The 15,799-nt window shown below is 40.0% G+C and overlaps 1 protein-coding gene across 3 annotated transcripts in view; it reads left to right on the top strand.

Annotated features, from left to right (window-relative positions):
- si:dkey-192p21.6 (uncharacterized protein LOC565246 homolog) overlaps window positions 1–14,326 on the top strand; it is a 43,518-nt gene extending 29,192 nt beyond the window's left edge. For 2 of the 3 annotated variants that reach the window (XM_036981860.1, XM_036981858.1), the window contains 7 exons: window positions 211–332; window positions 1,722–1,845; window positions 2,077–2,163; window positions 2,960–3,037; window positions 10,822–10,892; window positions 12,265–12,377; window positions 12,678–12,859. In XM_036981860.1, coding sequence (XP_036837755.1) covers window positions 211–332; window positions 1,722–1,845; window positions 2,077–2,163; window positions 2,960–3,037; window positions 10,822–10,892; window positions 12,265–12,377; window positions 12,678–12,859 — 777 coding nt within the window. Of the gene's footprint in view, window positions 1–210; window positions 333–1,721; window positions 1,846–2,076; window positions 2,164–2,959; window positions 3,038–10,821; window positions 10,893–12,264; window positions 12,378–12,677 lie in introns of all 3 variants that reach the window. The other variant, XM_036981856.1, reaches the window with a different exon arrangement.
- The last annotated feature ends 1,473 nt before the right edge of the window (window positions 14,327–15,799 follow it).

The following is a 15,799-nucleotide window of genomic DNA, read 5'->3' as shown; positions in this document are numbered from 1 at the left end:
ACTCTGACTTTGTCAAGTTCGTTTTCATCAGTAATTACACTCTGGAAAGCAAACGTATAAGACCATAGAAAGTGTAGGTGGTTGCTACGCGCAGGTTTTTGCATTATGTAACACTTGGCAAGCTAGGGTGCTATTCCCTAAAATGCCATCCTGCCGACTACGCCAAGTTTAATGTGGCAATTACATGAATTTTGCCTGGTCTAACTGTAGGATCGCTGGTGGGACCCTGTCCAGGATGTGGTCTTGTATTGGCCAGAGTGGATCTTCATTATTCTCCTGGAGACATTATGGCTGTGTCTCACCTTTCTATTGCCTGTGCCTAACTGTCCCACGTAAGTCAAATGCCTGAATACACACACTAAAAAGGTTTTTCAGTTTATCATGTGATTATCATTATAAAGACCTTGATAGATTATCACTATGTGATGTACCAAATCCAATAAACAATTATCTCTACAATAAACAGTAACTACATTATGGTGTCCGGATTATGACAAAGTCACACATCCATGGGATTTGGATGGGTGACTGTCCTAATATGGAGACCTTATAAATAATTTTTAAGCCAAGGAGTGATGACAATGAATACAATTATTTTCGATATTTATATGTGCTATGGTGATGTGATATTTGGACCAGTAAACTGGGGTGATGCTGTGGCTGTGGTTGTGCCTGTGGCTTTAACTGGGCAGGTGTTAGTGTGTACTGTGCAGCATGTGTTGTGCTAGCTAGCTGGTGTTATAAGTCACTGTGATTTAAGGGTCTGTGGTTGTTGCTTCAGAGGGGATAATTAGCCAATCTCAGTCTGTCATGTACATTTAGACCAAGGCAGAGGATCCATCTTTCTCACTCTCCTTCCTCCCTGTCTCTGTCCTCTCTGTGCTCCACTTCTATTCCTCCTTTTCAGTTTTTCTGTGCTCCTCTCTCCTCTGTGCTTGACCCTGCCTGGCATTGTTGTGCCTCCCAAGGCAGCTGAGTATGTTTGACTAAATGTGGATTATGAAAACCATTTTTACTATTGTCCTTGTCTTTCTCATCAACATACACTGTACAATATGTGTGTTGTGATTAGATGTACAGTACCAGTCAATGTCTGGACACACTAAGGGTTTATTTTTTTTATTTTTTTTACTATGTTCTACATTGTAGAATAATAGTGAAGACATCAAAACAATGAAATAACACATGGAATCATGTAGTAACCCAAAAAGTGTTAAACAAATTCTTCAACGTAGCGACCTTTTTCCTTTATGACAGCTTTGCAAACTCTTGGCATTCTCTCAACCAGCTGGAATGCTTTTCCATCAGTCTTGAAGGAGTTCCCACAAATGCTGAGCACTTGTTTGCTGCTTTTCCTTCACTCTGTGGTCCAACTCATCCAAAACCATCTCCATTGGGTTGAGGTCAGGTGATTGTGGAGGTCAGGTCATCTGATGCAGCACTCCATCACTCTCCTTCTTGGTCAAATAGCCCTTACACAGCCTAGAGGTGTGTTTTGGGTCATTGTCCTGGTGAAAAACAAATCATAGTCCCCCTAAGTGCAAACCAGATGGGATGGCGGTTTGTTGCAGAATGCTGTGGTAGTTTTGATGTCTTCACTATTGTTCTACAGTGTAGAAAATAGTAAAAATAAATAAAAGCCCTTCAATGAGTAGGTGTGTCTAAACTTTTGACTTGTACTATAGATGTAGAAGTCTGATCTAGGATTTTGTTTCCAAAAGAGGTTATTTAGGGGCAGGTGGGATTGGGGATAATGGCCTTTATCCCAACTGTACTGGGGGAGCAGCTGGGTACATTGACAAGTGGTTATTGGGAGATAACATCTACCATTGGCCAACATGCAAGGTAAGGAGTATTACAGTTTTCTCTCTTCTATTTTTTATATAATATTTAAGATTTGAACACTTTTTTAGGTCAGCAAATGATAAGAAGATCAACTTAACGTAGGGAATCTAATGGCAAGCACATTGTTACAAAACAAATGCAAAAAATGTTTTCACATTAGTGAAATTGTCTTTACATTAACCTGCTCCATGGGAAATGGCTTGTTAGTTCTTCTCATGTTGTGTTTTTCAGGCAATGTATCGTACTACCCAGCCCTTTGACCCAGAGGGGGTTCTGGGTACTATCAACTCCATTGTCATGGGATTCATGGGGATGCAAGTAAGCAGTCCTCAAGTGTTTGACCCAATATTTTTGTACCGTTTTTACCAGATATGTACCTCAGTCGTAACTTTAAGGCCCTCTTACGCATGTGTTTTCACGATATTTCAAAACTTGAATAACAAAGGTCATGTATGGATATTTCATTCCTTTTTTCATTTGTCTTTCAATTTTTTTTATGATTTGTCCCTGCATCATAACACTAAGGTTGAATCAGTAGTCTACTAAAATGGAGGTTGTCTCAGGGACATTTTCCCGCCTCATGTCTGCACAGCTGCTCTCCGTTATTGACAGAGAATGTCGTCCCGAAGGTGAGGACGGAGTTTGGGGGTCTTTAGGGTGGGAGCCTTTGAAACAACTCTTGCACTTTGATGGCGACAACGTCGTGTTAAACCGTTTTCGCAGTGGGAAGTTGCCATGCGAAAGCAGCCGCATAGCGCAATTCCCTGTGGGCGGTTAGCGCTGAGCCCTTCAGTCAGCGAGTCTTAGACGACACGCCAGGTGTCCACTCCCCTCGCCTGTGTTTGCCCATGCTAATGTCCTCAGCTGAGACATATTCATCATCACCAAATTAATCAGAGAGCGCCAGTGACTTACACGCCACATCTGGCACCAAAGGGATATGAGAAATATGACCGCAATACCAGAGACACACAACAACCACATCCACTTTATGGGCCAATTTAGTTAACCGACTACATCTAACCTGTTTAAAGGATTTTCTCCTTCAAAGTATCAGTAATGATTAAATGACCTGTATTCCTAGCCTGCTTATCAGTGTCCTTTATTTCCACAGGCGGGAAAAATTCTCATTTTTTACAGGAAAAAGGATGTCAGCGTCCTCTCCCGATTCCTAGTATGGGCCATCCTCCTGGTATGTACTGTAAAGCCTCCCACATCTGTTTAGAAATATTACTGGCATGTTTTAGTCTCTTTCTGCATTACTTTGGGATAAGTCAACACCACAGCCCACGAGATATGTAATCACTTACTTTCAAATAAAAATACCAAAGACCAAAAAAGACTAAAACAAATGCCTCTCCCCTCTAGTCTATTGGTGGTTATATCTTAGTTTATAAGGGAAGTCACTTGACGATGTGGCACTATAAAGAAATGTAAGTCATTTGGCGTTTCACTTTTTAGTCACTAGTTAGTCGTAACAGCTCATTAGCAGTCTGTCTGTAGTAGGTATGAGATCTCTGTGTATGTTAAAACAACACAACCATGTCTGTTTCCGGGCAGACACAAGTATCTTCTGTCCCAAGGGATAGTCTCTGTCTCTCATTGCTTGTGTGTCTCTCATTGCTTGTGTGTCTCTCATGTGTGAATTCAGAATTTACGAATCCTGGATAGTAGTTACATTAAGCTCCGACATCATGGCAAAGAGCTCATGTTCTCCTCTCTGTTTACTATGCTCTGTTGAAGTGTATGGTTGTACCCTACCCTGAGATTATATTTACATTAGCAGATCCTGGTTTTATGCTACAGTATAAACCAGTATTCCTCACTACTGGTACTCAACAACTTTTGTCCCAGTCTAACCATAATATTGTCAGCTAACATCTGATTAGAAAAATCTACCAGTCATCAAAAACCAAAATAAGCTGGATCCATTGTTTGAGTGCTGAGCTGGAACAAACGCCTATACGCTTCGGTCCTCCAGGACCAGAAGTGAAGTACACCGGTGGTATTGATGTAAAGATTAGTCATTATGAAATCATTGTGATTCTTACATACATTGACGGGTAATGTTACTGTTTTGGTGGGATAGTGCTGTGTGTGGGTGGTCTCAAAATAAGAAAGGGATACAAGCTGGCCACTATTTCATTTGGGGGGGGGGGGGAGACTTTATCCCGTGGGGGAAACTGTAAGTGTTATGTGAAATGTCGACCACTCTTTTCATCTGTTTGACCCTCCACTCAAACGAGATCCCATGTAGTGATTTTACGTTTAGCCTAATCATATGGACTATGTTAATTATGTCAAGAATGGGAGGGACAATGCATGATGCAGAGCTGGCAGAGTTACATGGCCTTGGCTGTAGTTAGAGGTTCCATGTTATGGTGGAAGGGAAGGGATCTTGAGTTCCAGGACCCGGTGACCAGGGGTGGTGATGGAGAGGTTTTAGCTGGATCAGAAACCCTTTGAAGTCTCAACAAGGCAAGGAAAAACAAGGAACCAAACAGACTCCGGATGGGAATATCTTGAGGCCGCTATAAACACTGTAAAATGGAGGAGGCTATTTGCCTTGTTTTAGAGTTTTATTAAGTCTTATTATAAGTATTCAAATTTGCATAGGTTTGATTTTCCATTATATCATAAATTAATTATCCTTTGATGTAGATAGTTATATTTGATTTCGTAGATTATGTTAACATGAAGCAATTATTTTGATAATTATTGAGAACAAAACAGACCCCAATTTCAGGTACAAACATACCTTTTTAAAGCAGATTGTATAATGGGATTCAGATGCACCACCCTATAAAAAGGGGAATGTATTTGTGTGTTCTGTGAAGCAGTTCAACATCATCAGAGGCCCCATCAGAGGCATTTAAATGTTATCTTCAACTCCTATGACAAATCTGTCCATTATGTTTCTTGGGTTGAATCTTATTGACTGTTATTATAGGGCGAGTAGCTTGGGGAGCCAAAATAAATTAGATCAATTTTGTACTTCCCAGAGGCGCAGGGTGATAAAGTAAGCCACCTTCATGTAAAAACATTACCGGCCAATGTTTGCTCTATTTTGATATTTCTGTCGTACAATTGACCAGTTAGCACTAGCAGCCATAACAATATTACAATACTCTGTACTGTATGTTATTGTTATGTTGGAGGTGTCCTATAGAATAGGCAGATATATAATATGTTGTCTTCAAAAGCTGTTTGCAGAAATAGTGATTCAAATAAGACACTGCCAATGGCAGTTGGAAGCACAGCATCGATCTGTTTTCTCATGTCAAAGAAGCGGAGGGTGTAATGCTTGTTCTGTAGAGGTGTCTTTTCTGACTTTTTCTCTGGGTATCTCTGAGATGCAAACATGCTACAAGCTAAGTCATTGCAGTAAGGAATTCTTTCGAAATGATATTTAAAAAAGGGAAAATTAACAAACGTACAGAAAGATCAGTGCGAAGGCCAAATTAAAGAGTAAGAACTTTTTTGAGGCTATTAAATCTTTTCAGTCTGGAAAAACCCCAGGGCTTGATGGCATACCGGTAGAGGTATATCAAGCCTTTTTTGAAATACTAAAAGCTCCATTGTTAGATTGTTTTAACTACTCCTATAGAAATGGTAGTCTGTCAGGTACTCAGCAGGAAGGTCTGATTTCTCTATTATTAAAACAAGACGCAGATGGCAAATATAAAGACCCAGTCTATCTCAAAAACTGGAGGCCCCTTACACTTCAATGTTGTGACGCAAAAATACTACCAAAATGCATAGCACTCAGAATTAAAAAGGTTTTAGGAGGTATTGTTCATCCTGATCAGACAGGTTTTTTACATGGACAATGCATTGGAGATAATATACAACAACTACTAGAAATAATAATAATCATGAAACATCTAAAAAGCCAGGCCTGGTATTTATAGCAGATTTTTGAAAAGGCATTTGATGAAGTAATACTGTATTTGATTTATAAATGCCTGGATTTTTTCGATTTCGGTGATTCTCTCATAAAATGGGTAAAAAAAATAATGTATAGCAACCCCAGGTGTAAAATAGTAAATAACGGCTATCTCTGAGAGTTTTGAATTGTCAAGAGGAGTTAAACAAGGGTGTCTGCTGTCACCATATCTATTCATTATGGCCAACGAAATGCTAGCTATTAAAATCAGATCCAATAACAACATTATAGGATTAGAAATCAAAAGGTGTCCATGTATGCCGATGACTCAAGTTTTATATTAAGTCCGCAAGCTAGATCCCTGCAATGTCTCATTGAAGATCTAGATAACTTGTCTGTACTCTGTGGACTAAAACCTAATTATGAGTGTACAATATTACGTATTGGATCTTTTAAAAAATACTACTTTTACATTACCCTGCAGTTTACCTATAAAATGGGCTGATGGTGAAGTAGACATACTTGGTATTCATATCACAAAATATACAGTGCCTTGCGAAAGTATTCGGCCCCCTTGAACTTTGCGACCTTTTGCCACATTTCAGGCTTCAAACATAAAGATATAAAACTGTATTTTTTTGTGAAGAATCAACAACAAGTGGGACACAATCATGAAGTGGAACGACATTTATTGGATATTTCAAACTTTTTTAACAAATCAAAAACGGAAAAATTGGGCGTGCAAAATTATTCAGCCCCCTTAAGTTAATACTTTGTAGCGCCACCTTTTGCTGCGATTACAGCTGTAAGTAGCTTGGGGTATGTCTCTATCAGTTTTGCACATCGAGAGACTGAAATGTTTTCCCATTCCTGCTTGCAAAACAGCTCGAGCTCAGTGAGGTTGGATGGAGAGCATTTGTGAACAGCAGTTTTCAGTTCTTTCCACAGATTCTCGATTGGATTCAGGTCTGGACTTTGACTTGGCCATTCTAACACCTGGATATGTTTATTTTTGAACCATTCCATTGTAGATTTTGCTTTATGTTTTGGATCATTGTCTTGTTGGAAGACAAATCTCCGTCCCAGTCTCAGGTCTTTTGCAGACTCCATCAGGTTTTCTTCCAGAATGGTCCTGTATTTAGCTCCATCCATCTTCCCATCAATTTTAACCATCTTCCCTGTCCCTGCTGAAGAAAAGCAGGCCCAAACCATGATGCTGCCACCACCATGTTTGACAGTGGGGATGGTGTGTTGCTTTTACGCCAAACATAACGTTTTGCATTGTTGCCAAAAAGTTCAATTTTGGTTTCATCTGACCAGAGCACCTTCTTCCACATGTTTGGTGTGTCTCCCAGGTGGCTTGTGGCAAACTTTAAACAACACTTTTTATGGATATCTTTAAGAAATGGCTTTCTTCTTGCCACTCTTCCATAAAGGCCAGATTTGTGCAATATACGACTGATTGTTGTCCTATGGACAGAGTCTCCCACCTCAGCTGTAGATCTCTGCAGTTCATCCAGAGTGATCATGGGCCTCTTGGCTGCATCTCTGATCAGTCTTCTCCTTGTATGAGCTGAAAGTTTAGAGGGACGGCCAGGTCTTGGTAGATTTGCAGTGGTCTGATACTCCTTCCATTTCAATATTATCGCTTGCACAGTGCTCCTTGTGATGTTTAAAGCTTGGGAAATCTTTTTGTATCCAAATCCGGCTTGAAACTTCTTCACAACAGTATCTCGGACCTGCCTGGTGTGTTCCTTGTTCTTCATGATGCTCTCTGCGCTTTTAACGGACCTCTGAGACTATCACAGTGCAGGTGCATTTATACGAAGACTTGATTACACACAGGTGGATTGTATTTATCATCATTAGTCATTTAGGTCAACATTGGATCATTCAGAGATCCTCACTGAACTTCTGGAGAGAGTTTGCTGCACTGAAAGTAAAGGGGCTGAATAATTTTGCACGCCCAATTTTTCAGTTTTTGATTTGTTAAAAAAGTTTGAAATATCCAATAAATGTCGTTCCACTTCATGATTGTGTCCCACTTGTTGTTAATTCTTCACAAAAAAATACACTTTTATATCTTTATGTTTGAAGCCTGAAATGTGGCAAAAGGTCGCAAAGTTCAAGGGGGCCGAATACTTTCGCAAGGCACTGTATAAACAAGCTCTCCACAATGAATTTCAATAGAAAACCTATTTCGCTTTATCTGGGACGCTAAACCAGACAAAATAAAGCGTGCATATCTATAAAATGAATATGAATTGGGTGGGTTGAGATTATTAAATATAAAAGCACTAATCCTCTCTCTAAAAGCTTCACTTATTTAAAAGTTTTACTTGAACCCTAAATGGTTCTCAAGTAGATTACTAAGAAAAGCCCATCCATTGTTTAAAAATGACCTTTTTGCCTTTGTGCAGATTGCCATGTCTCATTTTCGATTAATTGAAAAGTATCTCTCTTTTTCAAACAGGCATTGCAGAGCTGGCTACAATTTCAATTTCACCCCCCTGAAAAGATAGAACAAATATTACAACAAATATTATGATTGAACTCAAATGTACTGGTTAATAAAATACTTGTATTTATGGGAAAGATGTTTGAAAAGGGTATTTGTTCTTAAATGATATTGTAAATTGGAATGGTAGAGTTATCAGAATTGTACGGGAAGGTCTGCTCAATCCAAGAGTACAACCAATTGATTACAGCATTACCCCAAAAATGGAGGAGGTAGGTGGCTGCTGGAGGAGGTAGGGAACTGGTCTGTCTGCCCAATATAAAGGATCAAAACTGGCGGCTAAAAATAAAAATAGGAAAGTATACCAGTTTCATTTGAGGACCAGGATGTTGACAACTGTGCCATACAGATTGCAAAATAGTTGGGAAGAGATTTTTTTATGTCCTGATTCCATGGTACAGGGTGTATGAGTTGATATATAAAACAACGCAAGATTCAAGACTTTGTGCTTTTCAGCTAAAAGGATTATATAGAATTCTTGCCACCAACAAAATGTTGAAGATTTGGGGCATAGAATCATCGAAGCTCTGCAGATCTTGCTGTGAGTAAACAGAATCAACAGACCATTTATTTTGGTATTGCCCTCAGGTAGCCTGTTTCTGGTCTCAGGTTCAGGAATGGCTGAAAATGCATAGCATTGATCTAAAATTGACCCAAGAAATAGTACTGTTAGGAGATCTGGAGAGACCAGGTCAGTCAATTACTAATATACTAATACTCTTAGTAAAAGTATTTATCTTCAACTTGCAATCTGTGGATTCTATTCGATTAGATAAATTGAAATAGTACGTTAAACATCACAGCATAGTTGAAAAATATTTGTTGCATAGAAATCCGAAGAGGGTGGCCAGCAGAGATAGGTGGGATGGGCTGAGGGAAGCTGAGGGATGGGATGTGGAATTGGAGACTAGTTGGAGTGGACTTCCTGTGCGGGAGATTGAATAATGGTTTTTGCATTGTTGTTTGCTGTTTTCTTCTGTCTTTTTTCTCTTTAGTTCATTCTCTTAGTTGTTGGTGCATTGGGGAGTTCTTGGGGGTGGAGAATGGAATTAATAGTATTTTTTATTTTTATTCTTGGGGTGGGGGGGGGGACTGTGGGAGGGGTCTTGAATGGTTGAGGGACAGCTATTGCGGAACTGTGGGGGGGGGGGTCTTGGAGGGTTCGGGTTCATGTTTTTTGGCCTGGTGGGAGATCTGTCAACGTGCCCTTCAGCAGGGCATTGACCCTGGATGCTTCTGTGTGTCACTCTGAATGGAAGTCTGTTGGGTGACTGGTATGGTGTAGTTGTTGAGTGGTTTCACTGCAAGTATATTATACGTTTTGGATATTCAATTAAAAATGTAAAATTAAATAAAAAGTCATTGCATTTTGGTTTTGGGTTGATGATTCACTTTTTATTGGAATTCTAGCCCATTTTACTTACAGTCACATGGAACAGTGTTACGTGTCTTTCCCCACATGGATGGTGAAAAGAGTCAGACTGATTGACCAGCTCTTATTATTTACTTGTCTGATAAGATGTGACCTTCTAGGAGAGGTAAAGCTGTACTTCAGCAACCTCTTGTATCAGAAATATGCTCTTGACATTGGTAGTTAGTCCTTCCTGGTAAGGAGCTAACTGATACAGCCAGCCAACAACAGATACTCACAGACCAGAGGCAGTTTTCTACACAGAATTCACTTCAGGCAGACCAGGGACAGTATTATACACAGATAACACAGTTGGCGGGCGAAACATTCCGTTTTAACCTCAAAGTGAAATAAACTCCTGTGTTTTTCTTTTTTGAGCGAGAATTTTGCTTATTCTTTCTGATACACAGATTCGGCTACAGACAGACAGTTCACCGCTAGGAGGGACAGATGAGATGTTTCAATAGTGTTGTTGTGGCATGAATTCTCTGTCTGACTGAGGGTGCCTTGATATTCCGGGGCGGCCGTGCTTCCTCATTCCAATAAATAGCAGCCAGAGTTAATTCAAGCTCAACGATCAGGGCTGGGGAGTGAGAGATTGAAATTGAGCGATTGCCCCACATACCAGCCCACATTCTGCCTGCCTGCATAGCCTGGAGACTCAATCTAGCCACAGCCAGGCTATTTCCACACCATCGATTCTGTCATCTATACAAATGATGGATATCCACCTAACAAGCATGTTTGGGTTCGGATCTACAGGGTTTCTTAAAGGAATGCACAAGCACAACAAAAAAATGGAAATAAAGCTTAATTATTCATATAGGTAAATATATATGATATGATGCAATAAAGGTGTTTATTGATATTTGATATGCATATTTATTTATAAGAATTGGTAGACAGAAGCATTATTCTTCTAGGCTACAAATGCTTTACCCTGAAACCCAGTACGAGCTGGGAGAGATTCAGCTATGGTAGAGGTGGATTTGAAGCGGTTGGTTTGCAGTTCTTTCGTGAGGAACCTTGTTGATCTGAGGCTCAGATAACCAGTTAATCTGACTGACTCGCTTGACTCTGTTGGCCCACGTTTTAGCAGACCCAATACTGCTGGCTTTATCGCCTGCATCGATTTGAAATCTGTTTAATTTCCACCCTCAGGGAATCTCAGCAGCCATCCTTTCTAAGTGCACGCGAGACGAAGGATTTATACCTGTCAATAAAAACCTTTGGTAAGTGAATCCTGACCCTCTAAATCCAGTCACTTTTCCTCACAAAAGAAAGGATGAGTTTCCAGCAGGCACAAATCCAGGCCTGCTCAAACACGCGTTTACTTACCTCTAACGACAGATACGGCTGTAACTAATCACCCCGGCTGTCAGAGAGTGTGAGGCAAGCCGGGCGATACATCCTCCGACAAGATCACTCTTCTTTACAGCCAGGAGGAAAAACAGGCTGTTTTATACTCCCTCCCTGCCCCCCATCTTGGCAGGAAAACTGTCCCCTGGCCAGCTCTCTGTAAAAGGTTCTACCTGGAAACACAAAGGGTTTTCCTACAAGGAGAGCTGATGAACCCTTTATGGTTCTAGATAGCCCCTCCCTTTCTAAAAGTGTAGAGGGACAATATGGAGTTCAGGGGACAATATTAGCATGAAATTCACACACAACTCACACAGCGCTCACTGTATTCCCACAGAGTATAAAAAGTAGGTGAATTCAATGTCTAGACTTTCCCATCGCATGCACAAATATTTGATGAACATTTCAATCACGGTAATGATTTTGCGTGAAATGTAGTATGATTACAGCCATATATGTTGCAGCTGACGTGTTTCTTCCACGCTCACCCTGCATGTAATATGAATATGAATTAGTTTAATGTCATGTCAGACAGAGTACCGTTTCATCTATGATATGTAAGCAGAATCTCCCATGATTCTCCCACACGGGCTTCTTCTCTATAGCCAAGCTCGTCCTTAGCCATTATACCTGCCCTGGTTTTATAGGCAGTCCATCATGCTCAGGTTTTTGAGCTGAGTCCCTGCCCGGAATGTCTGAAAGAAATTAACTCCCGGCTCCTTAGTCTTTTTTTGACCCTCCTTCAGATGAGATAAAAGATGCCTGCTGCTGCAATGATCTGGGAGGTGGCCATTTTACATTAGATCGAAACATTCTTGCACTTTGGAACAGACGGGGACGTGACTCGCCGGCATGGCTCCATGGGTCGCGAGTCAAGGATCCAGCAACTGACGCTAATGCATCGTACTAGCCTACCATACTGTACTGTACTGTAGCTTAGCATCAGCAGCCAAATCTATTCTGCATTTATATGGCTACGCTTTGTACTGGTCATCCAAACTCTTAATCACAAGTGCCAAGCTTCCCCATGGAAAAGTGTACATGCAGTGCACTCCTCATGCAGGTGTAAAAAACAGAACAGTGCGTGCATAACAGAGTGCATTTTATTTCAAGAGAAGCCAAGAATTAGAATGACTATCTATTTGTGCACTATGCAGCATACAGTAGATAGAGTCAGGTGCAACTTTTACAGCTGTATAGCTTGTACAATAAAGTGTATATGTGTTGTGCATTCAAATACTGTAGGTCTCTGTCGTATATCACCTGTATGGGCTGCTTCTCTTTCCTCCTGCTGGGAGTCATGTATTTCGTCATGGACATTAAGGGCTGGTGGGGCGGCCAACCCTTCATTTACCCAGGTAAGTACACAAGGAAGATGGCACAGGGGTACATTGCTAAGACATCAAGGAACAAAGCAATGTGTTACAATCCAGCGGGCAAAACTGGTCAAAACCGGTTGAAATGATGTCACCATAATGATGTAATTTCAAGCAGTTTGTGATGATGTCATTTCAACCTGTTTTTCGCGCTGGGAATGAATGACAACTTTCCTAATGGGAATAAGTTGCTGAAAGGCTCCCTGATTCATGCAAGCACTTTTGATAACCATGCCTTTGTTTTTGGATACCTTGACTTCCTGTCTCTGTGGTGGTCTGCAGGGATGAATTCCATCTTTGTGTACGTGGGTCACTCTCTCCTGGGGTCCTACTTCCCCTTCAGCTGGGAGATGCGCTTTGTGGACAGCCACTGGGAGAAGCTGTTCCAGAGCCTGTGGGCCACCTCTCTCTGGGTCCTCATCGCTTTCCTGCTATACAGGAAGAAGTTCTTTCTCAAAATCTAATAGCGCCACAATCCAACTCCTTTCATTCAGTGTTTGCTTTCATTCTGAGCCATTGTTGTGAAATGTATTGCAAATGCTTGACTTTATTGTTTTACTGTAAAGTGTGTTGTGATTTTAAATGCACTTTAAATACAGTTTGTTTTGATCTGATGTGAAAGTGTATGTGGATAATTCTGTTATCTATGTAATTAATTAAAATCTGTACAGTGGTCCTCAAAGATCCTCCACAGAGATCCTCAAAGAACCCATATAGCTCCACAAGGTGCCATTGCTCGTCAATGGTTCATATTTGCACCTTCGGTTAGTTGAGGGGTTCTTGGAGGAACATTTAATGGTTCAATGTAGCAAAGGGTTCCTGGAGGAACCCTGGAGTGGAGGCGTGGCTTAGTAGGGGCATGGCTTTAAGATAGATACTTTTCTGGCCACGTGTTAGAGTAATTGTCATTCCTCTTTATCTGTTCTGTTGTATTGTCGTCACGTCAGGGTTAAACACTGACAGTTGTGTAGCTTCAATGAAGCTAACAGAGGTGTATGAGTTCCTCAAGAGCCTATGCAAATCCCAAATTTGGAATAGTTAACACTTTGTTACTATATGTAATCAGCAGTGTTAATATTATATGCATAAATAGTCAAGGAAATGTTGCAGTGTACAAACTTAACATGATGAACAGGAATTACATTTACACTAACGGGTGGCCAAAAATAACTATCTGAAAGCCACACCTCCAATCTGATAGACTGGCACCTCTACAATATATTTTTAAAAATCTAACCCCTCCCATCACAAAAAGCTTCCGTTTTGAACCTTTATACAGGGGTTCATTGAAGACCATTTTCAGAGGGGTTCCTCAATATATATATATTTTTTAATCTATTCGTATTTCAAAAAACTTCTGGAAAGTTCTTGGTTGTGGAGTTATATCAGTTGGCCTTGCACGAGCAAGAAAACGCTTAGTTAAGAACTAGGCCTAGATTGTTCCAAGCACTCAGCTATACCTGTATTGTAATGGTCGGTTAGCTAAATAGAATTTGATTGATTGATTGACGTTGTCTTGTGGGATTGCCATGTTCCATATCTGCATTGCTGAGATACAAAAGGGATGTTAAGATTTAACTTCATTCCTGAGAGGACCGTTCTGAGTCAGCTCTGGGTAATTGCACTCTAAAAAAAAATATTATTTCACAATGTACGGTTTTATAAATGAACATGAAAAAGTGCTAGAAATGGTTTAATAAACATAATTTCATCTTTTGCATGTTGAATAGCTGTTCATTTTCATTCTGTCTGGTAGCCCTTTCCTGCAGTCAAATGACCAAATCTCCCTCTAGTGGCCTCATAGGTGGAATGTTATAATTTTTTACATAATTATAAATTATATTTCAGTCTTCTGTGATGTATATAAAGTGTTGCAAACTCAAAATGTAATACATTTCAACTCTATATCTGATATGGTACATATTTTTTTTAAAGCCCATAACCATATGTGTGAGGTGTGTACTTTTGTTTCAAAGTAGATTTGTTTAAGACTACCAAGAAACACTCTGCGACCCTGATTTAGCCCACTGCAGTAAATTAAATTGGTTGTAGTACTGAGTGTGTATGGTCTACAAAGATTCATTTCATCTTGTAATGAAGTAATGCAGTATTTTCCATCTGGGGGTAGTTGTGTAATCTTTTTAATAGCAGGTATGATTTGGTGTAACATGGCGTGGTGGTTTTGGTAATTGGTTGTTGGTTGTTAGTTCATATCACAGGAGGAGCATCTTGCCTTCTTAAGCAAAGCACAAGACTGTAATTGCCTCGCAAAACACACTGCCTAGTGTGTAGTTGTAGAAATGCTTAACATTTCAACATAAGAAAGGAGAATCAATATGCATTCCCCACACAATAATGAATGAATAAATACATTAATTAGTGAGTCGGTGAATTAATGGATGGATGGATGGATGGAAATCACAACAATATAAAAGTTCAGTATTTCAAAGTTGATTTGTAAAAATGTCACAATCTCCAAAGGTACATGCCTTTCTATGAATCTAACCTGATGCCATGCTCACTGTAGGTTGACGTTTATTGTCATGAATCTTGCTCTAGAGACAGAACTTAGCGATTTCCGCTGTCATAAATTCCATGAAAACAAAAATGAGCATTTTGGTCTTCATTTAAGGTTAGGGATTAGGGTTTGCAGTGTGGCTTGACGATTGACTTTTGATTTATGACTTTGTGGCTGTGCCAGCAAGGGACTACCCTGCAGAGCTGCCTCCAGGGCAAGATTCATGAAAATAGATGTCAACCTGCATACTAACTCTCCAGAAAGTAAAATCTCTGATAACGTTGTGGTTCAACATGCCATGAGATTGCTGATGCATTTTCTTCTCACAATATGAATTCACATTGACCATGCAGTACCAGTCAAAAGTTTGGAAACAACTACTCATTTCACGTTTTTTCTTTATTTGTACTATTTTCTACTGCAGAATTATAGACAAAACATCAAAACTATGAAATTACACATATGGAATCATGTAGAAACCAAAAAAGTGTTAAACAAATCAAAATATATGTTATATTTGAGATTCTTCAAAGTAGCCACCCTTTGCCTTGAAGACAGCTTTGCACACTATTGTTATTCTCTCAACCAGCTTCACGAGGTAGTCACCTGGAATGTGTTTCAATTAACAGGAATGCCTTGTTAAGAGTTCATTTGTGGAATTTCTTTCCTTCTCAATGCATTTGAGCAAAATAGTTGTGTTGTGACAAGGGGGGGTGTATAGAAGATAGCCCTATTTGGTAAAAGTACAGCTCAAATAAGCAAAGAGAAATGACAGTCCATCATTACTTTATACCATGAAGGTCAGTCAATCCGGAACTTTTCAAAACTTTGAAAGTTTCTTTAAGTACAGCCGCAAAAACCGCCTCTCATGAGGACTGCCACAGAG

The sequence above is a fragment of the Oncorhynchus mykiss genome, chromosome 1 (genome assembly GCF_013265735.2).
Source record: "Oncorhynchus mykiss isolate Arlee chromosome 1, USDA_OmykA_1.1, whole genome shotgun sequence".
In the NCBI taxonomy this organism is placed as follows: Eukaryota; Metazoa; Chordata; class Actinopteri; order Salmoniformes; family Salmonidae; genus Oncorhynchus; species Oncorhynchus mykiss.
This window is presented reverse-complemented; position numbering and strand designations above follow the sequence as displayed.